Below are 27,160 nucleotides of genomic sequence, written 5' to 3'. Positions count from 1 at the left end.
TAAAATGGCTGCTCACCCTCCATGGATCTCATTAAAAGCTGCTGTCATGTCAACAAACTCCCTTAAGCATTTTTCACCTACGTGATGTTTGTATGACTGACCCATCAAAGTCATAGCTTTCGTTACGTTGCTACGTGTCCAGAGGTGGGTAGAGTAGAAGTAGGAGTACTCAAGTAAAAAATAATAATGAAGAATGTTCTTTATTGTCATTATCTACAAAGAAATGAAAGTTGTGAAACAAGCAAAAAAGTTTTACCGTATTTTTCGGACTAAAAGTCGCAGTTTTTTTTCATAGTTTGGCTGGGGGTGCGACTTATAGTCAGGAGTGGCTTATGTGTGAAATTATTTACACATTATGACATCATTTCACATATTATTTTGGTGTTTTGGAGTGACATATTGAATACATATTGTTATATTATATTGAAATACATGCTTTTAGTTTGTGGCGCTTTCACGCCCACGTGGGGGTGCACTTGCACTTGTTTACGTGAAGAAGTGCGCTCACATGCCAGAAGAAGACCGACAGCTATGTAGTAGTGATGGGCGATACCAGTGATTTTGGATTCGATCCGATACCAAGTAATACCAAGGCCAAATATTGCGATCCCGATCCGATATCGATACCGGAAGTTCATATTTTATATATATATATATATATGTATAATATATATATATAGGGCTGTCAAAATTATCGCGTTAATGGGCGGTAATTAATTCTAAAATTACGTTAAAATATTTAACGGAACTAACGCACATGCCCTACTCAGATAGATTTAAATGACAGTACAGTGAAATGCCCACTTGTTAATTGTGTTTTATGGAGTTTTGCCACCCTCTGCTGGCGCTTGGGTGTGACTGATTTTGTAGGCTTCAGCACCCATGAGCATTGTGTAAGTAATAATGGACATCAACAATGGCGGGCTACTAGATTATTTTTTGATTGAAAATTTTACAAATTTTATTAAAACGAAAACATTAAGAGGGGTTTTAATATAAAATTTCTATAACTTGTACTAACATTTATCTTTTAAGAACTACAAGTCTTTCTATCCATGGATCGCTTTAACAGAATGTTAATAATGTTAATGCCATCTTGTTGATTTATTGTTATAATAAACAAATACAGTCCTTATGTACTGTAGGTTGCATGTATATATCCATCTTGTGTCTTATCTTTCCATTCCAACAATAATTTACAGAAAAATATCGCATATTTTATAGATGGTTTGAATTGCGATTAATTGCAATTAATTACGATTAATTAGTTCTTAAGCTGTAATTAACTCGATTAAAAATTTTAATTGTTTGACAGCCCTTATATATATGTGTATATATATATATATATGTATATATACAGTGGGGAGAACAAGTATTTGATACACTGCCAATGGGAAAACCCATTGGCAGTGTATCAAATACTTAATAAATACTTAATAATACTTAATGAATAACTTAATAATAATTACACGCCTCTCTTTGGCAGTATCGTAGCCTATGAGGTTTATCCGAGGCGCGATTATTGCTAGTTGAAACTAATCTTTTCAAGTAGGAGAACTTGCACAATTGGTGGTTGACTAAATACTTATTTGCCCCACTGTATAAAGTAGTATACTATTATCATATTGCTTGAATTTTTTTTTTTTTTAATTGTTTTGAATAATGTCGGAAAGGCAAAGTCAGTGTTCTAAATCTGTTTACTTTCCATTCTTTTGCACTAGTAAATGCTATCAGCATTTAACTTCATTGTTTATTTGTGATTAATAATTGTTATTTACATGATTATTTGTGCTTTAATAAAGAATTTAAGTGTTCCAAAATAGTTTTGTGAAATAAGAAGCGTCAACAAAAATTTCATTGCTGAATTAGTAAGATAAAAAAGAAAATTATTAGATTAGTCGATTAATCGTAAAACTAGTCGGCTAACTAATCAGGAGAAAATTTGTCGTTTAGGACAGCCCTAGAGTACCAGAACATATTTCCTCCACACCCTTCTCACCTTTTTAACCCCTGACCCATGAAGAGGGCCCCTGGATATTAGGCCCCAAAATTGCCAAGTCCGCCACTGCATGCAGGTAATGCTGTTTTATCATCCCTACCAATATTGAGACCAAACCTTCAGCCTTGAAACACACTGATTTTATTTCATAAATATTTACCAATCAAATGCTTCTTTGAACCACAATACAATATTTATTCAGCATTATTAAACATGTATTTGCTGAATGTAACATTTTTTATTTCTTAAAACTTCAGTGTTTCTCTGAGAAAGAAAAGTGCACATACACAAGTCAGTATTAATCAGCAACTATTACTTTTTTAACTTCTTTTTTTGACAAGGTGACGAAACAACTGCTTGATGCGGATGCGGATTCCTTTCATCTTCACTCCATATATAATTGGATTGAAAAGAGGACTGTACACCACTACTTGCAACATCATTACCAGGCGAACCCTCTTTGGAATCTCCGCCTCCATATGGTCCGCAGTGAAATCGAACACAACCAAGTAGCAGAAGCTGAATAACACCACCAGGTGAGGTAAGCAGGTCTCAGCAGCCTTTTCCCGGGCTCGGCTGCAACGGCGATACACCACGATAAATATTTTCATGTATGTGAAGAGAATGAACTGCACCGGGACAACCATAAGGGTGAAAAATATGAACAAATCAAAACCAGACAGCATTTGTGATCTCATGCAGTAAAGCTTATGCACAGAATTGTTGCAGAAAATCCCCGTTGAGACATACCTGCACATTTTTAGCTTCACATTAATGAGGGTAGCCGTCATTATCTGACAAGCAGGGAGAAACCAGGACAAAGCCAACAGGACGGTGACATTGATTTTGCTCATTGTAGTTGCATAATGCATAGGCTTGCAGATAGACGCATACCGGTCGTAAGCCATAGCTGACAAGAGAAGGAAATCAGAACCACCAAAAGTGTAAAACAAGAAGAACTGCAACATACACGCTGAGTGAGAAATGCTCTGCCTGTGAGACAAGACGTCCACCAACATTTTGGGGTATATAGCGGTGCTGTAAAAAAGCGAGTTGAGAGACAAGGCTGCAATGAAAATGTACATGGGTTCGTGAAGGTTCCTGTGAATCCAGATGAGACAAATCATGGTGCAATTAGAGCAGAGGATGAACATGTATACCGTTAGCAAAAACAGAAAGTAAACATATCTATACTCATCCACATCGACATAGCCACCAAGAGTTATTAGGACTGGTGTCCCATTCATCATGCTCAGTGTGAACACAAGTGCACGAGGCACACAGTGGTCAAGAGTTTTCGAAGTGCCGAGTATTTATGGACGACTAGTCAGCCTCTATGGATCTCATTACAGTCGGTTGTCATGTGAACAAATTCCCTTAAGTTTTGTTTTTGTTTGCCAATAAGATGTTTGTGTGATTGACTAGTCACACGAAGTGTGCAACATTCATACAGTGGGCCAAATAAGTATTTAGTCAACCACTAATTGTGCAAGTTCTCCCACTTGAAAATATTAGAGAGGCCTGTAATTGTCAACATTGAGAGACAGAATTTGGGGAAAACCCCCCAGAAAATCACATTGTGATTTTTAAAGAATTTATTTGCAAATTTGAAAATAAGTATTTGGTCAATGCCAAAAGTTCATCTCAATACTTTGTTATGTACCCTTTGTTGGCAATAACGGAGGCAAAACGTTTTTTGTAACTCTTCACAAGCTTTTCACACACTGCTACTGGTATTTTGGCACATTCCTCCATGCAGATCTCCTCTAGAGCAGTGATGTTTTGGGTCGGTCGTTGGGCAACACGGACTTTCAATTCCCTCCACAGATTTTCTATGGGGTTGAGATCTGGAGACTGGCTAAGCCACTCCAGGGCCTTGAAATGCTTCTTACTAAGCCACTCCTTTGTTGCCCTGGCTGTGTGTTTGGGATCATTGTCATGCTGAAAGACCCAGCCACGTCTCATCTTCAATGCCCTTGCTGATGGAAGGAGATTTTCACTCAAAATCTCTCGATACATGGCCCCATTCATTCTTTCCTTTACGTAGATCAGTTGTCCTGGTCCCTTTGCAGAAAAACAGCCCTAAGGCATGATGTTTCCACCCCCATGCTTCACAGTGGGTAAGGTGTTCTTCGAATGCAATTCAGTATTCTTTCTCCTCCAAACACGAGAACCTGTGTTTCTACCAAAAAGTTCTATTTTGGTTTCATCTGACCATAACACATTGTCCCAGTCCTCTTCTGGATCATCCAAATGCTCTCTAGCGAACCGCAGACGGGCCTGGACGTGTACTTTCTTCAGCAGGGGGACACGTCTGGCAGTGCAGGATTTGAGTCCCCGGCGGCGCATTGTGTTACTGATAGTAGCCTTTGTTACTGTGGTCCCAGCTCTCTGTAGGTCATTCACTAGGTCCCCCCGTGTGGTAATGGGATTTTTGCTCACTGTTCTCGTTATCATTTTGACGCCACGGGGTGAGATCTTGCATGGAGCCCCAGATCGAGGGAGATTATCAGTGGTCTTGTATGTCTTCCATTTTCTAATAATTGCTCCCACAGTTGATTTCTTTACACCAAGCGTTTTACCTATTGCAGATTCAGTCTTCCCAGCCTGGTGCAGGTCTACAATTTTGTCTCTGGTGTCCTTCGACAGCTCTTTGGTCTTGGCCATAGTGGAGTTTGGAGTGTGACTGACAGGACATTTTGGACAGGTGTCTTTTATACCGATAATGAGTTAAAACAGGTGCAGTTAAAACAGGTAACGAGTGGAGCCTCGTTAGACATCATTAGAAGAAGTTAGACACCTTTGACAGCCAGAAATCTTGCTTGTTTGTAGGTGACCAAATACTTGTTTTCCTCTCTAATTTGGAAATAAATTCTTTAAAAATCAAACAATGTGATGTGTGAAGTTTTTTTTCCACATTCTGTCTCTCATGGTTGAGGTTTACTCATGTTGACAATTACAGGCGTCTCTAATCTTTTCAAGTAGGAGAACTTGCACAATTGGTGGTTGACTAAATACTTATTTGCCCCACTGTATATGATGTGAAAGGGGTTATTGAATGGATCATGTAATAACATGTAGGACATGAAAAGTAACATCAGTTACTTTGCCGATTGACGAATTATACTCTTACGTTGAGGTAACTGAGTTACTAACTCATTTGCCTTTTTGGAGAAGCAATTTGTAACTGTAATTACATATTTTTTTAAAGTAAGATGAACAATACTGGTCGTGGATTAACACATTATGGCTAATTGTATTGTGATGCCCTACTGGATGCTTTAACAGTATAAAAAATTATAACTTTCTCCAAATAAACATTCTGTGTGCGGGGTTGTTCTACCTGACAAACACGATGTAGCTCATTCAAAAATGTTTTTATTTTGAAAATGATGCCGTTAAACCGTAGATTTATGTAATCCAGTGTGTGCACGACTGCACTTTACTCACATTCGTGTCAGCAGTTACAGCAGTTCATTGGACCCCTCTCAATTAAAATGGATTGGACGTTCAGTGCAAGGGCATACAGTAGGTTTGCATCGGGATGGTTGGGACATAACACTACCAATTTACCAGGCTCAAATTGTACCCAACAAATTTTAAGCAACATTATTTGCATTATATAATGACTTCAGTTGCATAGGTGATTTAGAATGTCTTCCCATATGTTGTAAGGGTAGAATTGACCCTACTAGGGTTGTTCCGATCATGTTTTTTTGCTCCCGATCCGATCCCGATCGTTTTAGTTTGAGTATCTGCCGATCCCGATATTTCCCAATATGATTGCTTTTTTTTTGCTCCCGATTCAATTCCAATCATTCCCGATAATTTTTCCCGATCATATACATTTTGGCAATGCACTAAGAAAAAAATGAATAAAACTCGGACGAATATATACATTCAACATACAGTACAGAAGTACTGTATTTGTTTATTATGACAATAAATCCTCAAGATGGCATTTACATTACTAACATTCTTTCTGTGAGAGGGATCCACGGATAGAAAGACTTGTGACTTTGTATATTGTGACTAAATATTGCCATCTAGTGTATTTGTTGAGCTTTCAGTAAATGATACTGTAGCCATGCCCAAATGCATGATGGAGTGGAACCATGACTGTGCGTAGTGCTACCAATTGATATGTCTTCTCTGCGTTGGGAAATAACATAAGGTGTTAAGAAAAAGATCAAGTGCTTCCCCACATTGCTTCCCATGATATTTCTAATCGTAGGGAGAGGGATTGTAAGGCTTTAGCCAATTAAAAAAAGGCTCCAAAGGCTGCCAAAATTCACTCTACTCATTTTACGCTGCCTTTTATTTGTCTATATAGGTAAAATGGCGCCATTACAGGTTGAGCGCGACAATGCGTGAGTGGGTCGTACAGCGCATGCGTTAATTGCATGAAATATTTTAACATGATACATTTTTTAAAAAAAAATTATGACCGCCGTTATTGGGATAAATTTGATAACCCTATTTTAAGCCTAAACTAAAGACTCTGGATGAGTGTAACATATTATGTCTGTAACGTTAAATACAATTAAAAAACGATTTAATTAAAAAATATATATATATATACACTCACCGGCCACTTTATTAGGTACACCTGTCCAACTGCTCGTTAACACTTAATTTCTAATCAGCCAATCACATTGTGGCAACTCAGTGCATTTAGGCATGTAGACATCGTTTAAGACAATCTCCTGCAGGTCAAACCGAGCATCAGTATGGGGAAGAAAGGTGATTTGAGTGACTTTGAATGTGGCATGGTTATTGGTGCCAGAAGGGCTCGTCTGAGTATTTCAGAAACTGCTGATCTACTGGGATTTTCACGCACAACCATCGCTAGGGTTTACAGAGAATGGTCCGAAAAAGAAAAAATATCCAGTGAGCGGCAGTTTTGTGGGCGGAAATGCCTTGTTGATGCCAGAGGTCAGGGTAAAATAGCCAGACTGGTTCGAGCTGATAGAAAGGCAACAGTGACTCAAATAACCACCCGTTACAACCAAGGTAGGTAGAAGAGCATTTCTGAATGCACAGTACGTCGAACTTTAAGGCAGATAGGCTACAGCAGCAGAAGACCACGCTGGGTGCCACTCCTTTCAGCTAAGAACAGGAAACTGAGGCTACAATTTGCACAAGCTCATCGAAATTGGACAATAGAAGATTGGAAAAACGTTGCCTGGTCTGATGAGTCTCGATTTCTGCTGCGACATTCGGATGGTAGGGTCAGAATTTGGCGTCAACAACATGAAAGCATGGATCCATCCTGCCTTGTATCAACGGTTCAGGCTGGTGGTGGTGTAATGGTGTGGGGAATATTTTCTTGGCACTCTTTGGGCCCCCTTGGTACCAATTGAGCATCGTTGGAACGCCACAGCCTACCTGGGTAATGTTGCTGACCATTTCCATCCCTTTATGACCACAATGTACCCAACTTCTGATGGCTACTTTCAGCAGGATAATGCGCCATGTCATAAAGCTGGAATCATCTCAGACTGGTTTCTTGAACATGACAATGAGTTCGCTGTTCTCAAATGGCCTCCACAGTCACCAGATCTCAATCCAATAGAGCATCTTTGGAGGTGGTGGAACGGGAGATTCGCATCATGGATGTGCAGCCGACAAATCTGCACCAACTGTGTGATGTCAATATGGACCAAACTCTCTGAGGAATGCTTCCAGCACCTTGTTGAATCTATGCCACGAAGAATTGAGGCAGTTCTGAAGGCAAAGGGGGGGTCCAACTCGTTACTAGCATGGTGTACCTAATAAAGTGGCCGGTGAGTGTATATATATTAAAAAAAGACATGGCCAATATTTTTTTGCCGATTCCGATACTTTGAAAATGACGTGATCGGACATCTCTAGACCCTACCATTATTAAGTGAATTGTTTTAATTATGTACAGACTTACACTGACCCCTTTTCACTTGCTGAATGTGCCTGTACATTCTTTTTTTTCCTCAAACATATATATTCCACCAATGGCGTAGATTTGCATAGGCAGGATAGGGACATAACACTACCAACTTTTCAGGATGCTCAAATTGTCCCCAACCAATTTTAAGCAACCTTATTTCCATTATAAAATAACTTCAGTTAAATAAGTCATTTAGATTGTCTTCCCATATGTTGTAAGGATAGAATTGACCCCACCATTTAAAAGTGAATTGCTTTCATTAAGTTCAGATTTACCCTGACCCCTTTTCACTTGCTGAATGTTGCAGTCCAATTTTTTCCCCCTCAAACGCACGTTTGATTGGCTGATGACTTGACCCCCACCCCACCCCCACAGACGGAGTCACAGCCGTGACAGAAAAACTGCAAACGGCCTCCTCCGCCCCCTTCGAATGAGAGGGAATATTAGAAATTCTTTTCTGCCAGCAGCAGCCACTGCAAGTAATGTAAAAAGACGTCAGTGTTGTGGAGGTGGTGAACACACCACTAATTTTGCTACTGAAAGTCCAAACTGCATCAGAGTTAGCATAACATTAATCTGTGTGAATTTCTCGAACACGAGTAGGAAGCTTTTTAAAACAAAGGTTTGAATCCAGTGGTGTCACCTGAAACAATACATATGCACTGCAAAAACACACCTCCTTGAAACTAGTTAATGTTAGATTTTGTGTTTGTTTTCTCCTAGTGTGACTTGTCCCTGTGATTGCCCATTGATTTCACCTGATGTGCCTTCTCCTAGTCTATCCTCCTGTGCTCACCTGTTCCTTGTTGTCTCGTTAACCCTTGTCTGCGTGTGTGTATATAAGCTCCCATTTTCTGTTCACTCCTTGTTGCGTCATTGTCAATGCCCTTGTGCTCGTCAATGTCTGTGTCGGTGTCTGAGTCAAGCCCTGTCCAAGCCCTCGTGTATCAGTCCCTCCGATTTAATTAAGTTTTGTTTGAATCTTGCCCTTTTGATCCTCAGTGCTTTCAGTTGTACTTTGTGTTTTTGTTAGATATCATTAAACGTTTTTTGAGTTCACCTGCCTTGCCGCTTTTGTTTTCCCTGCAATTGGGTCCACACAACCTGCCTGCCTGCCCGCGTCCCTGACAGTTAAATTCACTTGTTTTCACTGTAAATCTACTAGAAATAAGTGAAATGATCTGCCAGTGCTTCAAGTAAATTTTACTCAGATTTCTTGAAATAAGAAAAATAGCTAGCTGAAAATAATCTTAACACACTTATTTTAGCAAAAAGTTAGTATATTTCATCTAAAAAAAAAAATCAGAAATGTTCTTCATTCAAGAATTTGTTCCGAACATTATTTGAAAGCATTTTTTTTCTTGATTTAGGTGAAAAATTACCGACTTTTAGATGTATGAATTTAATAAGAACAAATGGTAGTATTTACTTAAAGTAAATGAAATAATCTGAGCCATTAATCTGTTTAGTCTTGAACACTCAAAACAAGATGGAGAGAATTATTCAACTAGATTTAAGAAAAAATATCAGATTAAGATGTTATAAATTTGCAGTTTGAAAGTTAGTATAAGTCAATACAGTTTTATTTTGCATTGATCGTATAGCTTACATATTAATTAGGCTCATATTCGTGACAAATGTAGGCCTGACCCCAATTCACCACTTCTATTTGGTCTTATTAATGTCCTTTCCCTCCCAAAAAACGTGTACATGCAGGTTATGCCGTTATATAGTCCCTACCAATTTTAAGACCAAACCTACACCCTTACAGGGGCGGACAGGTAATCTGTAGCTTCTGGAGGATCACAGAACCAGTGGCGCCTCCAGAAATCTTTCATAGGGGTGGCCAGATGGGGCCACTTAAAATCTAGGGGTGGCACACCATAACTAAAAGCCATAATTTCAAGTTTTCATTATGAAGCTCCCTCCGGATGTTGCAACGAGCACGACACAAAGTTTGATTAAAAATCAGGGTTTAATTCGCTCTTGACAACTCTTGACAAGCCTTGGCAACCCGAGAGAACTGGTCAAACACATACACAACGAAAAATACACTTTAAGAAAAAAATACAGAGATCATACCTGTCAACCTGAGGACATTGAAAAAAAAAACCAAACAAACATAGTAACGTTTGCTATGTTTGGAAACCGTTTAATGTTGTGAATCAACTGTTAAAGTTTTTAAAATTGCTACCGTTTTTGCATTAGTTCCCTTCTGTCTACTTTCGACATGTTAAAGTTTTAAAACTGTTTTATCATTTAAAGATCGATTCAAGTCAAGATTTTGCCGATTTAGGAGTATTAAAGTTACTTAAGTTGGCTAGGAAGGTTCACTACAACAGAGCCTTTCTGAGAAGTCTACTGCTTCAAAATGGCGGCTGTTTATTTACGCTGCCGTTTGTCATTTTGCATGTAGTTCTATAAGCATTTGATATCTTGGCGTAGATTGTAGGCTGTCGGCTACGGTCAGGAAATATTGGAGCCACCTAGCCCAGTATCGCGTTTGCTACAGCGTCAAAACACTCTTCTCTCTCTCAGTGTCTCTAACTTTTCTCGAGTCATTCAACCAACGTAGTAACGGGGACGCACATTGTCTCGGTGCCGAAACGGTGACAAAATCCGAACGGAGAAAAAAACGTACAGATTTTGAACGTACGGCGTACACATTTAAAAACCGGTGCTCACTTGTACAAATTACGCCGAAACCGTACAACTTGACAGGTATGAGAGATAATTGCAAATTGAGTAAAGTACACAATTCTCTTGGGATCACATCCACAAGGAGCTAAAAAGTTTTTCTCCAAACTTGTTAATGCACCCTTAATGCAGTCTTCTTAGGAGTTTGAACAACAACAAAAAAAGTAGCGCGAAGTTCGCTACCGTCGACCGCTCGCTCGCCTTTTCTGTCTCTTTCACTTAAGGATTGCGTCAGCCAAAAAGCATCGAGTAGAACAGTTATGCTTTAATTAATTTCCTATTTACAATCGCCACCAGATGGCAGAAAGGTGCAGGTGCAAATAAAATCAAAGAGAATATGAGAAGGACACGACTACTGATATACTTTGGTGTAATGTGTACCAACAATCTAACGATATACTGGCAAGCGGGGTGGCCAGTGGGGTGGCCATGAAATTTATAGGAGTGGCCATGGCCACCCCTGGCCACCCCCTGGTGGCGCCACTGCACAGAACGGCCGTTGCTCTGGACGGCTGGCGGCCGCCATACATACATCACTTTTTTTATCCCCTCTATACTCTGTGATTATCTACAGTTCGCATCCAATCCGACAGGTGGCAGCAATGCGCCTGGCTGAAAGACTTGTTGTGGCCCACGACGGGGTAGGACAGAGCGATAAGAGCTTTGGCGGACTTTCTAGTTGCCACCGGGCTGAAATGAATGAAGAGGGTTACTTGCTAGGTATATTGGCAATTGTTATCCACCAGGTAGCTGAAATTTAAATGAAATAAATGGCAATTAAAGGGCTAGTGCCAGCAAAAAAACATTTTAGCTTTAAAACAACGTATGCACACGCAGCAGCAATATTAATTCAGAAGAAATATAACAAAATATTAATAAAATGAATGGTTTTACTTTAATATTTAGGTAGTTAAATTGATATGATATATATTTTTAATAATTTATATTTCGTTTTGTTTTCTGGTTAATACTTTCCAATGAAGGTTATGTGTACAGGATTTGTCTTGAAATGTTTATTGTATTTTCATTGAAATTTATTATTTGTGTGGCAAGATTAATTATGGCATAAACAATGAAGTCATTTTATTGACACAGGGGATAGGTGTTATTATAATCAATTGGATACATAAAACTTGCTTTAAAAAAATAAATTCTTTTATTTGTTTATTCAGGTTGATTATAGAGCTAGGGCAGAAGATGAATCCAACTCCAGTTCAGCCTTGCAGTACTTTAAGCGCCCCAAGTCAGTCACAGTCTAGACACATTTTCTTCATTTTTCTCTCAAAGTGAACGAAATTGATGCATTTTATAATTTTTTTTTTTATAAGTCTCACGGGGGGCATGCCCCCGGACCCACCTAGAGGGTCAGTGTACAGCGATTCTTGTGGGCTGGGCTGAGTCAGAATCCAGGGCTGCTTTTTAGTCCCGGTCCGCCCCCGCACCCTTGTATTCCACATATGTATACATATAAATCCTGTCAAGTGGTTATTTTTCCACTTGAACTGTCACTGTTGATTGCTTTAATTTGCCTAAAACCAATAAACAGACATTTGAAAGATATAATTATTCCACTCATGAAGTTTATGGAAAATATGTTTCAGTCCGGTCAACCATTGCATCTTTGGCAACGTTATATAGCAACATTATATAAGTACTGCATTTAATCCCTTAAATTCTGTGAAGGAAGTAACGATACACTAACAATTCTGAATGGGATTTTTTTTTTTATCATGACCTGCAATACAAACACACACACACACAAACCCCAGCAAGTGTTCATAATTTAGAAAACCGATGACATGAAGAAAAACTAAAAATTAGAATGCCCTTGTTGGTTTATTTCACAAGGTGATGTAACAACATGTTGATATATTTCCGGATATTTTTCATCCTCAGTCCGTATATGATTGGATTGAAGAGAGGACTCCACGCCACCATTTGCAATATCATGATCAGGCGAATTCTCTTTGGAAGCTCAGAATCCACTCGGGTCGTGATGACATCGAACGCAGCAAAACAACAGAAGCCAATCAAAACTATCATGTGAGGTAAACAGGTCTCAGCCGCCTTTTCCTTGGCTCGACTGCTACGACGATACACAGCAATGAATATCCTTATATATGTGAAGAGGATGAAAAGCACGGGGACAAATGCAGCATTGAAAAGAATTAACAAACCGAAAACAACCAGCATTTGGGATCTCACACAGTGAAGCTTAGTTATGGAATTGTTGCAGAAAATTCCCTCTGAGACAAACCTGCACATTTTTTGCTTCGCATTGATGCTAGTTGGTGCTGCGATCAGGCAGGCAGGCAGAAACCAGGACAAAGCTATCAGAATGGTGACTCTAGTTGTGTTCATTGTGGTTGCATATTGCAGAGGCTTGCAGATAGATACAAACCTGTCGTAAGCCATGGCTGCCAAGAGAAAGAAATCTGAAGAAGCAAATGTGTAAAAAAAGAACAACTGCAACATACAGGCCGGGTGAGAAATGCTCTGCCTGTGAGACAAGATGTCAACAAACTGTTTGGGGTATATAACAGTGCTGTACATAAGCGAGTTGAGACACAAAGCTGCGATAAAAATGTACATGGGCTCGTGAAGATTCCTGTGATTCCAGATGAGACCAATAATGCTGCAATTAGAGCAGATTATAAAAACATAAACCGCTAAAAGAGAGACAAAGTAAACATATCTATACTTATCCAAATCAACATAGCCACCAAGAGTTATTAGGATCTGTGATCCGTTCCTCATGTTCGGTTCATGCGTTCGCTCGTTTTTTGCACGATGCGCACACAGTGGTCAAGAGTTGCCTGAGTGCCAAGTCTTATAAAATGGCTGCTCACCCTCCATGGATCTCATTAAAAGCTGCTGTCATGTCAACAAACTCCCTTAAGCATTTTTCACCTACGTGATGTTCGTATGACTGACCCATCAAAGTCATAGCTTTCGTTAAGTTGCTACGTGTCCAGAGGTGGGTAGAGTAGAAGTAGGAGTACTCAAGTAAAAAATAAAGAAGAAGAATGGTCTTTATTGTCATTATCTACAACGAAATGAACGTTGTGAAACTAGCAAAAAAGTATTACCGTATTTTTCGGACTGTAAGTCGTTTTTTTTTTTTTTTCACGGAACCAAAGTAAATAAAATAAAAATAATATAATATAATTAGGGCTGTCAAACGATTTAAATTTTTAATCGAGTTAATCACAGGTTAAAAATTGATTAATCGCAATTCAAACATCTCTAAAATATGCCTTATTTTTCTGTAAATTATTGTTGGAATGGAAAGATAAGACACAAGACGGATATATACATTCAACATACTGTACATAAGTACTGTATTTGTTTATTATAACAATAAATCAACCAGATGGCATTAACAATCTTAAAAGATAAATTTTAGTACAAGTTATAGAAATTTTATATTAAAAACCCTCTTAATGTTGTCGTTTTAATAACATTTGTAAAATTTTCAATCAAAAAAATGAACTAGTAGCTCGTCATTGTTGATGTCAATAATTACACAATGCTCATGGTGCATAAAAACAACAAGTGGACATGACACTCTGCTGTCATTTTAATCTGTTTGAGCGGGGCATGTGCGTTAATTGCGTCAAATATTTTAACGTGATTAATGAAAAAATTAATTACTGCCCGTTAATGCGATAACTTTGACAGCCCTAAATATAATATAATATTATATAATATAATATGACATATTATAATTAGGGCTGTCAAAATTATCGCGTTAACGAGCGGGTAATTAATTTTTTTCATTAATCACATTAAAATATTTGACACAATTAACGCACAAATGCCCTGCTCAAACAGATTAAAATGACAGCACAGTGAAAGCTGTACTTGTTGTGTTTTTCGGAGTTTTGCCGCCCTCTGCTGGCGCTTGGGTGCGACTGATTTTATAGGCTTCAGCACCCATGAGCATTGTGTAAGTAATTATTGACATCAACAATGGCGGGCCACTAGTTTTTTGATTGGAAAATTTTACAAATTTTGTTAAAACGAAAACATGAAGAGGGGTTTTAATATAACATTTCTATAACTTGTACTAAAATGTATCTTTTAAGAACTACAAGTCTTTCTATCCATGGATCGCTTTAACAATGTTAATAATGGTAATGCCATCTTGTTGATTTATTGTAATAATAATGAAATACAGTACTTATGTACCGTATGTTGAATGTATATATCCATCTTGTCTTATCTTTCCATTCCAACAATAATTTACAGAAAAATATGGCATATTTTATAGATGGTTTGAATTGCGATTAATTGCGACTGATTACGATTAATTAATTTTTAAGCTGTAATTAACTCGATTATAAATTTTAATCGTTTGACACCCCTAAATATAATATAATAATAACACTATTAATTAAATAGATAATAACCAAATAACCCTCTCTGGGTTCTTCACAGAAAAATGCCAGGAAATAAATAATTAAAAATTTACAAATTTACCATTTTTTTATGTTGGCAGGCTCGATTGCACAGCGGATATACCAGCACAGCAGTGATCGTTTCTCTTTGTCGTGCAAACACCAGCAGGCGTACACGCATTTTATTCAGTCCAACACAGGTGAAATACATTTGCTAATTTGAACATGTGACCGGCCAATTGGTTGCCATGGTGATTAAATCAACACAATTAACAATGTGAGCATCCCACTCAACATTTTATTTTATTTTTTGTTCAGGGCGCCGGACCAAATGTGGCTGTGGGCCGTGTCCGGCCCGCGGGCCGTAGTTTGGGGACCCCTGCTTTACACAGATCAGTCGTCCTGGTCCCTTTGCAGAAAAACCGCCCCAAAGCATGATGTTTCCACCCCCATGCTTCACAGTGGGTATGGTGCAATTCAGTATTATTTTTCCTCCAAACAAGAGAACCTGTGTTTCTACCAAAAAGTTCTATTTTGGTTTCATCTGACCATAACACATTCTCCCAGTCCTCTTCTGGATCATCCAAATAATCTCTAGCGAACCGCAGACGGGCCTGGACGTGTACTTTCTTCAGCAGGGGGACACGTCTGGCAGTGCAGGATTTGAGTCCCTGGTGGCGCGTTGTGTTACTGATAGGAGCCTTTGTTACTGTGGTCCCAGCTCTCTGTAGGTCAGGCGTCCCCAACCTTTTTTGCACCACGGACTGGTGTTATTTGGGTCTTTTTTGCCATGGACCGGTGTTCTGACAAATTTTGCAACCCATCAAAAATTGCAACGATGCGGTTCTGCGCATGCGCGTAACGTTAAACATAGCCGCAAAATGCGCAAATGCAGCGATTCCAAAGTAAACACTACAGACTTTCTTGAAAGAAAGGAATATCAACTTACGTTTCATCATGGAAGGACTTGTAGAAAAGTTCTCTTCAGATTCATCCTGCCATGTAAGCTGCACACAACAACTGCACACCGCGCTCACCATTAACGACTTCGCCTTGTCGTTAAACATTAATTAAGAAGCCCGCTTCACAAAGATTCGATGTTGGAAATTGTAGCAAGGTTTTCAATGCTCTTGTCGCGATGTCAGGATATTCCAGAATGACTTTAATCCAGAACCTCGGTAGAGTTGTTGTCTCAAATATACGTTTAATAAGGTCGCCATCATTTGCGAACTCTCTGTTTATTCACAAACGGGTCACAAATCCACTCCTTCGCAGTTCGTGGGTCTTCGAGGTTGTAGGCTCGTTAGGTGCCCTTTTCGCCGTAAAAATATCCTTTTCGCCGTAAAAATATCTCCAAAGACGTCTGTTTTCCAGTTATCTTCGCTCGTGTGGGGGCTAATTATTTCAAACAAATGTGCTGCGCCCGCGGCCTAGTAATACGTTATTATCGAGGACAAGCGCACATAGACATATTTTATACACAAACAAGATGTACTGCTAGCAGTCCAAAAAATGGACTTCTATGACAACATTGTAATCTATCCCGTAGTATTACAGGGTGACCCAAAAAAAAGTTTACACTCAGTTGACTGCTTGTTTAAAAGCCATTGAAACATATCTAAATAGGTTGTCATGCTTAAGTGATTCATTAAGGTCACTCAATGCAGCTGGTCATCTCTCGTCTCTACAATTCCTGTGCTTCTGCTGAAAATGAAGAAAACTTTAGCTGTACCTGAATTGCTGCGTGCCGGTCTGACACCTACTGAGATTGCAGCAAATCTGAGAATATCCAAATGTGCAGTCTACAAAGTTAAAAAGAAGCTGAAAGATACTGGAACAGCCTCACGAAAACCTGGGTCTGGAAGTGCCGATCTGTGCGGACCAAAAAGTTAATTGACAAGGTGATATGTGGCCACCCCAGAGTCCAGATCTCAATCCCCTGGATTATAGCATATGGGCAACTGTGGAGGACAGTGCCTGTAAGAAGCCACAAACTTCTGTGGCAGTCTTGGAGAGGTCCATTGTTAGATCTTGGGAAAAGATGACAGCATCCTACATAAAGAAGACCTGTCAAGCGTTCCGCAGGCGCCTGGAGGCTGTTGTGACACTTAAGGGAGGACACATTGAAAAATAGAGTATACTGTACATGTTCTTTACAATAATGTATAATTTGTGATTAAATTCTAATTCTAAGATGAATAGACATGGCATTTAAGTTGTATTATGGCAGTGTAAACTTTTTTTGGGGTCACCCTAGAGTAGACAGAGATATTGGTGTGTTAAGCAGGGGCACAGGGTTATTTCGGCCAGAATGCAGTCGTTGTTAAATTATTATTTCTGTGCGGCCCGGTAGCAAATGCGCACCGGAACCGGTCCGCGGCCCGGCAGATGGGGACCCCTGCTGTAGGTCATTCACTAGGTTCCCCCGTGTGGTTCTGGGATTTTTGCTCACCGTTTTTGTTATCATTTTGACGCCACGAGGTGAGATCTTGCATGGAGCTCCAGATCGAGGGAGATTATCAGTCGTCCTGTATGTCTTCCATTTTCTAATAATTGCTCCCACACTTGTTTTTTTTTTACACCAAGCATTTTACCTATTGCAGATTCAGTCTTCCCAGCCTGGTGCAGGTCTACAATTTTGTCTCTGGTGTCCTTCGACAGCTCTTTGTTCTTGGCCATAGTGGAGTTTGGAGTGTGACTGAGTTGTAGACAGGTGTCTTTTATACCGATAATGAGTTAAAACAGGTGCCATTAATACAAGTAATGAGTGGAACCTTGTTGGATATCGTTAGAAGAAGTTAGACCTGTTTGACAGCCAGAAATCTTGCTTGATTATTGGTGACCAAATACTTATTTTCCACTCTAATTTGGAAATTTTTAAAAATCAAACAATCTGGTTTTCTGTTGTCTTGGTTGAGGTTTACCCATGTTGACTTAATTTTTCTTAGTACTAACTGCCGTTTTTTTTGTTTGTTTGGTTTTCTTTTTGTTGCCTTTAACCAAGAATTAAGGCTGTTTTATGTCCATATCTATAAAGAATTCAGGGATTTAAGCATTTATTCACAAGAATTTTCAACGAAAAAAGCTCTTTGTCTGTGATTCCACTCGGTCAGCTTTGACGGCCTCGCCAACAATGCAGGCCCCCTATTTATCGGCTCCACGCCCTGTCAATACATTATGAAGTCTATGTACCACCCTATATATATATATATATATATATATATATATATATATATTAGGGGTGTCAAACGATTAAAAAATTTTAATCGATTTAATTACAGCTTAGAAATTAATTAATCGCAATTAATCGCAATTCAAACATCTATAAAATATGCCATATTTTTCTGTAAATTATTGTTGGAATGGAAAGATAAGACACAAGATGGATATATACATTAAACATACGGTACATAAGGACTGTATTTGTTTATCATAACAATAAATCAACAAGATGGCATTAACATTATTAACATTCTGTCAAAGCGATCCATGGATAGAGGGACTTGTAGTTCTTAAAAGAAAAATGTTAGTGCAAGTTATAGACATTTTATATTAAAACCCCTCTTAATTTTTTAGTTTTAATAAAATTTGTAAAATTTTCAATCAAAAAATAAACTAGTAGCCCGCCATTGTTGATGTCAATAATTACTTACACAATGTAATGGGTGCTGAAGCCTATAAAAACAGTCGCACCCAAGCGCCAGCAGAGGGCAGCAAAACTCCATAAAACACAAGTGAGCGTTTTGCTGTACTGTCGTTTAAATCGGTCTGAGCGGGACATCTGCGTTAATTGCGTCAAATATTTTAACGTGATTCATTAAAAAAATTAACGCTCGTTAACGCTATAATTTTGACAGCCCTAATATATATATATTATCAGTCTTTGTTAGCTGTTTGTGAAGTTTTGTGCTTGTACGCGACGCTCACTTACATCCTGTGCATCTCCTGGGGGCTAAGCCCACCCTGTTCTGAAAACCTAGTGACGCCCCTGGTTAATGTCATCTGATATCATTTTAAAATTTTCGGCCGATATAATCGGTTATCCAATAATATCGGACAACCCTAGTATTTTTTAAGTGTTAATGGGTGGCCAATCCATTTTGACTGACGGCAATCAGTTGCCCCAGCCCCCCAGTTTAATTGGATTAGATGTCCATCACTGTCATTGGCAGTGAAACGTGATCACTTAATGCCACCCGTCCCAGTTGAAACTGTTTTGCAGTCTGTAACAGTCAATGGCAGTGAATGAGTTAAGGGCTACAAGCAACATAATAATCCAGATTTATAAGGATGTATACGTATATGTACTGTATAAATATGTGATATACAGGGTGTTTCAAAAAGAATGTGCCAAAATCATTATGCATTTATTCATTTTAAAATCACTGAAATACAGTGGTATGAAAAAGTTTCTGAACCTTTTGGAATTCCTCACATTTCTGCATAAAATCACCATCAAATGTGGTTTGATCTTTGTCAAACTCACACAGATGAAAAAACAGTATCTGCTTTGACTAAAACCACCCAAATGTTTATAGGTTTTCATATTTTAATGAGAATAATGTGCAAACACTGACAGAAATGGGGGAAATAAGTAAATTAAGAGTCACATTTATTATTTTGCCCCCCCCCAACTCCCTTTGGCAGCAATAACTTCATTTTTTTTTTTTTTTTTTTTTTACCTTTTTATTATGACAAAGCAGCGAACAGGAAGGGATTATGGGGGGACAGAAGAAAAGAAATACAAGAGAAGAAAGAAAAACACATAGACAAACAACAACAAGAAATACATAGAACATCTAAACTAGTTACTAATATGCTGGTGCTATCATCAGCGAGATGTATTTCCGGTTTACACCATGTGGGGGCCTATTGGCCAGTGAAAGAGGAGAATGGGGGTGGGGGTGTCTATAAGACTATAAGCTAAGTGATTGAAAGGGGTAGAGTGTACACAAATCAGTTCTGTGATCTAGAACACAGTAATCGTGTGAATCTCTTATGAGTGTAAGCCCGTTGGCGACCAACCCTACGCCGCCGCATCGCCAATCCCGGCACCGGGACCCCCAACCCGAGCACGCCCTACCACATCCAGCAGCACGCAAGCCCCACCGGGCGCGCGACAGCCACGCAGACGGGCGGAGAAACCGCGCGGGCGTCAACCCAGGGCCACGGCCCCCACCCAGCCAGCCCGGGGAGGGAGGGCGGGCGGGGGGATGGGGGGTCCATGTGCAGCCCATCCCTCCAAGCAATAACTTCAACTAGACGCTTCCTGTCGCTGCAGATCAATCTGGCACATCGATCAGGATTGATGTTGGCCCATTCTTCTAGACAAAACTGCTGTAGTTCAGTCAGATTCCTGGGATATCTGACATGAATTGCTTTATTTCGGTCATGCCACAGCATCTCAATGGGGTTGAAGTCGAGACTTTGACTTAGCCACTCCTGTTTTGTTCTTCTGAAACCATTCTGAAGTTGGTTTGCTTCTGTGTTTTGGGCTATTGTCTTGTTGGAGCATCCATCCTCTTTTTAGCTTCAACTGTCTGACAGACGGCATCAGGTTTTCCTGCAAAACATCCTGATAAACGTTTGAATTCATTCTTCCATATATGATTGCAAGTTGTCTAGGCCCCGAGGCAGCAAAACAGCCCCAAATAATGATGCTCCCTCTAACATGCTTCACGGTGGGGATGGGGTGTTGATGTTGGTGAGCTGTTCCATTTTTCCTCCACACATGACGTTGTGTGTTACTCCCGAAGAATTCCACTTTGGTTTCATCAGTCCACAAAATATTTTGCCAAAACTTCTGTGGAGTGTCCAAGTGCCTTTTTACGAACCTTAAACGAGCAACAAAGTTTTAATTTTGACAGCAGTGGCTTCCTCCGCGGATTCCTCCCAGGACCACCATTCTTGTCCATAGTTTTACATATAGTTGATCTGGGCACAGAGATATTGGACTGTGCCAATGATTTCAGTAAGTCTTTAGCAGACACTCTAGGGTTCTTTTTCACCTCCCTGAGTATTCTGCGCTGAACTCTTGGCGTCTTCTTAGGTGGACGGCCACTACTCGGGAGAGAAGCAACAGTGCCAAACCCTCTCCATTTGTAGACAACTTATCTGACTGTCGATTTATGAACATCCAGCCCTTAAGAGATGGTTTTGTATCTTTTCCCAGCTTTATACAAATCAACAATCCTTGATCGCAGGTCTTCAGACAGCTCTTTTGACCGAGCCATGATGCACATCAGACAACGTTTTTCATCAGGACAATTCTTACCAGGTGTGTGTTTTATTGTGGGCAGGTCAGCTTTTAAACCACTCATCAGTGATTGGGCACACACCCGACTTAAATTGTTTGATAAAAATTAGGGCTGTCAAATGATTAAAATTTTTAATTGAGTTAATTACAGCTGAAAAATAATCGTAATTAATCGCAATTAATCGCAATCCAAACCATCTATAAAATATGCCATATTTTTATGTAAATTATTGTTGGAATGGAAAGATAGGACACAAGATGGATATATACATTCAACATACGGTACATAAGGACTGTATTTGTTTATTATAACAATAAATCAACAAGATGGCATTAACATTATTAACATTCTGTTAAAGCGATCCATGGATAGAAAGACTTGTAGTTCTTAAATGAAAAATGTTAGTACAAGTTATAGAAATTTTTTATTAAAACCGCTCTTAATGTTTTCGTTTTAATAAAATTTGTAAAATTTTCAATCAAAAAATAAACTAGTAGCCAGCCATTGTTGATGTCAATAATGCCTTACACAATGCTCATGGGTGCTGAAGCCTATAAAATCAGTCGCACCCAAGTGCCAGCAGAGGGCGGCAAAACTCCATAAAACACAACAAGTGAGCGTTTCACTGTACTGTCATTTAAATCTGTCTGAGCCGCGCATCTGCGTTAATTGCGTCAAATATTTTAAAGTGATTAATTTTTAAAAATTAATTGACGCCCGTTAACGCGATAATTTTGACAGCCCTAGTAAAAATTAGTTTCAATTGCTCTTTAAGTCTCCTTAGGCAGAGGGTTCACTTACTTATTTTTCCCCCTTCTGTCATTGTTTGCATGCTATCCTACATCTGTGTGATTTTGAAAAAGAGCAGATCACATTTGATGGTGATTTTATGCAGAAATGTGAGGAATTCCATAAGGTTCAGATACTTTTTTCATACCAACGTAGACTGAATTAGCGGTCATTTGATACAGGAATTATCCTTGTTTAACTGGGTGTCAATTTCAATTTGTCTTTGTCGGAAAATGACTCATTTATCTACGCTCAAAATTGCGACTACTCAGCAAAAGGCGTTTTGTGTGCTTGAGTTTGCGTGTATCCAAAAGCGCGTTGAAGAGGAATTTTCATATCGGCTTGATGTTGTGCCGCTTGTGGTGGTCAAATTGAGCACTTGTAAAGCATGAAATAAAATAAATAAAACGAAGTTATATACAATACTTCAGCTCCAGCTAGTTATTTATGAATGAATTTACTGTCATTGTCATCATCATCAGAATCATTGACAGTTTCAGAGTGTGGAATTTTACCCGAAGGAAAAACGAAGACAGACAATTATGAATTATTTTTTGTTGTTTTTGTTGTATTTTTTAAATATACTGCAATGTTTTTGACACATTCTTTTGAATCACCCCGTATATGATATATGATTAACAGGATTGAGACATATTTTCTATAAAATTCCAAAACAGAAAGCATGAGTGGAATAATTTTTTGTGAAATGCAATCCCTTATTGTCACCCTTCCCAGTTGAAATTGATTTGAAGTCAATAACAGTCAATGGTAGTGAATGAGTTAAGGGCTACAAGCAACAAAACATATCAGAATATATGTGTGATATATATGAAATAGGGCTGACAGGACTGAGACTGACAGGACTATTTTCTATAAACTTCCAAAACAGACAAAATGAGGTGAATAATTTCTTTCAAATGTGTGTTTATTGATTTTAAGCAAATTAAAGCATTCAACATTGGCAGTTAAAGTGGAAAAATAACTACTTGACAATCCAGAGGTAAAAGGATATATATGTACAGTATGTGTGATATATATGAAATATGCTTGACAGGACTGAGACTGACAGGACTATTTTCTATAAACTTCCAAAACAGACAACATAAGTTGAATAATTTCTTTCAAATGTGTTTGATTTTAAGCAAATTAAAGCATTCAACATTGGCAGTTAAAGTGGAAAAATAAGCACTTGACAATCCAGAGGTTAAAGGATATATATGTATATCAGGTATAAGGATATATATATATACTGTATATATATATATATATATATATATATATATATATATATATATATATATATATATATATATATATATATATATATGCATGCATTTAACCCCTTCTTGCCAAATGTATCACATTTGATACACTTAGAATTTCATAATTTTCAGACTAATTCAGAATTTTGAAATATCTTTCCTCAAAAAAAGTAAAAATAATGGATGCAAGTCAACTCATGCATCTGCAGGTTCCATGAGGGGAAAAAAATGGATTTAGCAAGGGTTATAGATATCAGAGCACTTAATACACGTATTGATTTTTTTCTTTTTTTTCTCGGTTTCATTGAGAGATTATTTTTCAAATTTTGTGATACTCTGACAATTGTGTCATATTGCAGAAATTAAGGGGATATATATATATTCATATATACATCATTATACCTCTGGATTGTCAAATGCTTATTTTTCCAATTTGACTGTCACTATTGTTTGCTTTGATTTGCTTAAAATAAATAAACAACTATTTGAAAGAAAGAAACTTTTCCACTCATGTTGTCTGTTTTGGAAGTTCTAGAAAACATGTCCCAGTCCTGTCAACCATTGTATCTTTGGCTACATTATATAGCAACATGATATAAGTACTGTATTTAATCCTGTGAAGGCAATCACAGTACAATAACAATGCTTAATGGGATTTTTTTTTTTTTAATCATGACCTGCAATACAAATAATGCACAATACAAACACACATACACACACAAAAAAACCCAGTTAATGTTCATTATCTAATAAACCGATGGCGTGGCATGGCAAGAAAAACGTTTGTAAAATTTGAATGCCTTTGTTGGTTTATTTGACAATGTGATGTAACAACATGTTGATATATTTCCGGATACTTTTCATCCTCAGTCCGTATATGATTGGATTGAAGAGAGGACTCCACACCGCCGTTTGCAATATCATCATCAGGCGAATGCTCTTTGGGAGCTCAGAATCCACTCGGGTCGCGATGACATCGAACGCAGCCAAACAACAGAAGTTAATCAAAACTATCATGTGAGGTAAGCAGGTCTCAGCTGCCTTTTCCTGGTCTCGACTGCTACGACGATACACAACAATGAATATCCTTATATATGTGAAGAGGATGAACAGCATGGGGACAAACACACCATTGAAAAAGATTAACACAGCGATAACGGCCAGCATTTTGGATCTTACACAGTGAAGATTCGTTATGGAACTGTTGCAGAAAATTCCCACTGAGTCAAACCGGCACATTTTTTGCTTTGCATTGATGCTAGTTGCTGCTGCGGTCAGGCAGGCAGCGAGAAACCACGACAAAGCTATCAGAACGGTGACTCTGCTTGTGTTCATTGTAGTTGCATATTGGAGAGGCTTGCAGATGGACACATACCTGTCGTAAGCCATGGCTGCCAAGAGAAAGAAGTCTGCAATACCAAAAGTGTAAAAAAAGAACAACTGCAACATACAGGCCGAGTGAGAAATGCTCTGCCTGTGAGACAAGATGTCAACAAACAGTTTGGGATATATAACAGTGCTGTACATAAGCGAGTTGAGACACAAAGCTGCAATAAAAATGTACATGGGCTCGTGAAGATTCCTGTGATTCCAGATGAGACCGATAATGCTGCAATTAGAGCAGATGATGAACACATAAACTGTTAAAAGAGACACAAAGTAAACATATCTATACTTATCCAAATTAACATAGCCACCAAGAGTTATAAGGATCTGAGATCCGTTCCTCATGTTTCGTTTATGTGTTCGTTCGTTTTTTTCTGTACGATGCGCACACAGTGGTCAAGAGTTGCCGGAGTGCAAGTCTTATAAAATGGCTGCTCACCCTCCACGGATCTCATTAAAAGCTGCTGTCATGTCAACAAACTCCCTTAAGCATTTTTCACCTACGTGATGTTCATAGGATTGACCCATCAAATTCTTAGCTTTCAATACATCGCTTCGTGTCCAGAGATGTGTAGAGTAGAAGTTGGAGTAGTAAAAGTAGTGATTCAAAAAATTTACTCAAGTACAAGACGAAGAAGAATGGTCCTTGTTGTCATTGTCTACTACAAAATGAACATGGTGAAACAAGCAAAAAAGTATTCGGTGAATTAAATAGAAGTACAGGTAGTCCCCGAGTTACGAACGAGTTTCGTTTCTACCCTAGCCGTAACCCGAATTTCCCCGTAAATCGGAATTAACCCCTTAAGTACATCTAAATACCCCCTAAATCTCAAAATAACTACCGTAATTTCCCGAATATAAGGCGCACCCGTGTATAATGCGCACCCCTAATTTACTTGTAAAATCTAGGGAAAATTATTGTGCCCGTTTATAACGCGCACCCTAATTTTAGCACCAATAAATAGAAGAATACAAGAAAATAGAGCTCATGTACAGATACAGAAATGTCATTTTACTGACTGGTGAAACACAGCACAAGCATAGCACATTGGTAGTTCAAAACATTACCATAAACTGACAATATTTACGGTAATTAAGCCTGTTGCAATATGCAATAATTCCATTTATCGCGCGATAAATAAAAATGAAGGCGGTAATTTTTCCGCTCCGATTTATCGCCTCACGTGCAGACGTGCTGTTAAAAGTTCGGATTCCTCGTTACCAACTGCGCAAAATGCATCTTCTTTCCAGGTCCGGCAAAAAACTAGCGCCGGAACCAATCGTTCCCATTATATCCTATTGTTCAACGTATACCGGCCGCGTCAGTGCTCCGGAGTGACTGAGGACCATCTACGGCGCGCCGGTGTTGTTGACGTATGGGTGCTCCCGTCAGGAGTGACATTTCATGCAGGGCGGCTATTTTTCGGCACAACGCCGGATATTTACAACGAAGTCCGCCAAAACATTGTTACCGACTTGGCTCCTACGAACAACTTCGCTTTGACAACGAACAGCTGAATGAAATTAAGAGCGCTGTGCTGTGCTCCTGTTTATGAAAGTCGATTGTCATATGCTGGTGTTGTGTAGTGATGAGCAGACGTGACTTCAGCGGCGCTTGCTAACTTTTTTAATGCGCGCACACACTAGATATCATGAAATGGCAAACTAGATGTGCTTCGTCCCATGCCATTGGCTACGTGAGCCCAGAGTGATTATGGGACACGTAGTCCATATACTACATCGATGAATTCTAAACTGTCATGACTGAATGGAAGTTAAGAAGGCCAAATCAATCCATACCAGTGACTATAGATAATGTTGCAAATATTGTTAATTCAGTACGTGACACAGATGGATTCGGACCACAAATAGGATGTCTTGCTCATGTAGTAAACCTAGCTGCTAAGAGAGCTGTAGCAATCAACAGTGTGCCCTGCCTCACTTTACAAACAATAAAGATTGTTCTCAGCACTTTTATACAAATTTTTTTCAGATCAGTAAGAAGTAAGCACATAAATATTATGTTCTAAAATGCATGTTTTTATGACGGCAATTTAATTTTTGCTCGTTAGCAAAACAAAAAACAAACCAAAAAACCGAAACAAAAAATATAATTAAAAAAAATTTTTTTTAAGAGCATTAAATGTATTGAATCAGATCAAAAATCGTGTCCCCCGTATCAAAAATCGTACCGAACCGTGACTTAACTGTATCGTTGCATCCCTTTGGAACACCATTGCAGAAGCTATGACGGGAAAAGTTTTCATTTGCCTAAATGAAGTTAAGTTATTAAGTGCAATTTTTTTTTAAACACATTTTATTTATTCTGTGTTTCTGTGCGGTATCAATATTGTTGTTTTTTACTTAAGAGGCATGGTCTATTGTTTTTAGTTGTGATTTCTAAAAAAGAATTTTTGAATTTAAGAGTACATACTGTATTTATA

The 27,160-nt window shown here is 38.6% G+C and overlaps 3 protein-coding genes and 1 pseudogene across 3 annotated transcripts; 1 reads left to right on the top strand and 3 right to left on the bottom strand.

Annotated features, from left to right (window-relative positions):
- The first annotated feature begins 1,475 nt into the window (after positions 1-1,475).
- Positions 1,476-1,608, top strand: LOC130927608 (uncharacterized; annotated as a pseudogene).
- Positions 1,609-2,319: 711 nt separating this feature from the next.
- On the bottom strand, positions 2,320-3,249 carry LOC130926631 (olfactory receptor 1P1-like). Its single transcript, XM_057851633.1, has one exon. It carries the CDS (start codon positions 3,247-3,249, stop codon positions 2,320-2,322), a length of 930 nt encoding a protein of 309 aa, XP_057707616.1.
- A 9,209-nt stretch (positions 3,250-12,458) lies between these two features.
- LOC130926630 (olfactory receptor 10J5-like) lies at positions 12,459-13,379 on the bottom strand. The gene has a single exon (XM_057851632.1). The coding sequence runs from the start codon at positions 13,377-13,379 to the stop codon at positions 12,459-12,461; it is 921 nt and encodes a 306-aa protein (XP_057707615.1).
- A 10,761-nt stretch (positions 13,380-24,140) lies between these two features.
- LOC130926629 (putative gustatory receptor clone PTE01) lies at positions 24,141-25,706 on the bottom strand (the record flags this gene model as incomplete). The annotated part of the gene is made up of 2 exons (XM_057851631.1): positions 24,141-25,056; positions 25,690-25,706. Coding segments are annotated over 2 exons (933 nt in total), but the record flags the coding sequence as incomplete, so codon positions are not given.
- Between the last annotated feature and the right edge of the window lie 1,454 nt (positions 25,707-27,160).

Source organism: Corythoichthys intestinalis, chromosome 12 (genome assembly GCF_030265065.1).
Source record: "Corythoichthys intestinalis isolate RoL2023-P3 chromosome 12, ASM3026506v1, whole genome shotgun sequence".
Lineage (NCBI taxonomy): Eukaryota > Metazoa > Chordata > Actinopteri > Syngnathiformes > Syngnathidae > Corythoichthys > Corythoichthys intestinalis.
Note: the sequence above shows the minus strand (reverse complement) of the source record. Positions and strands in the feature narration are given on the sequence as shown.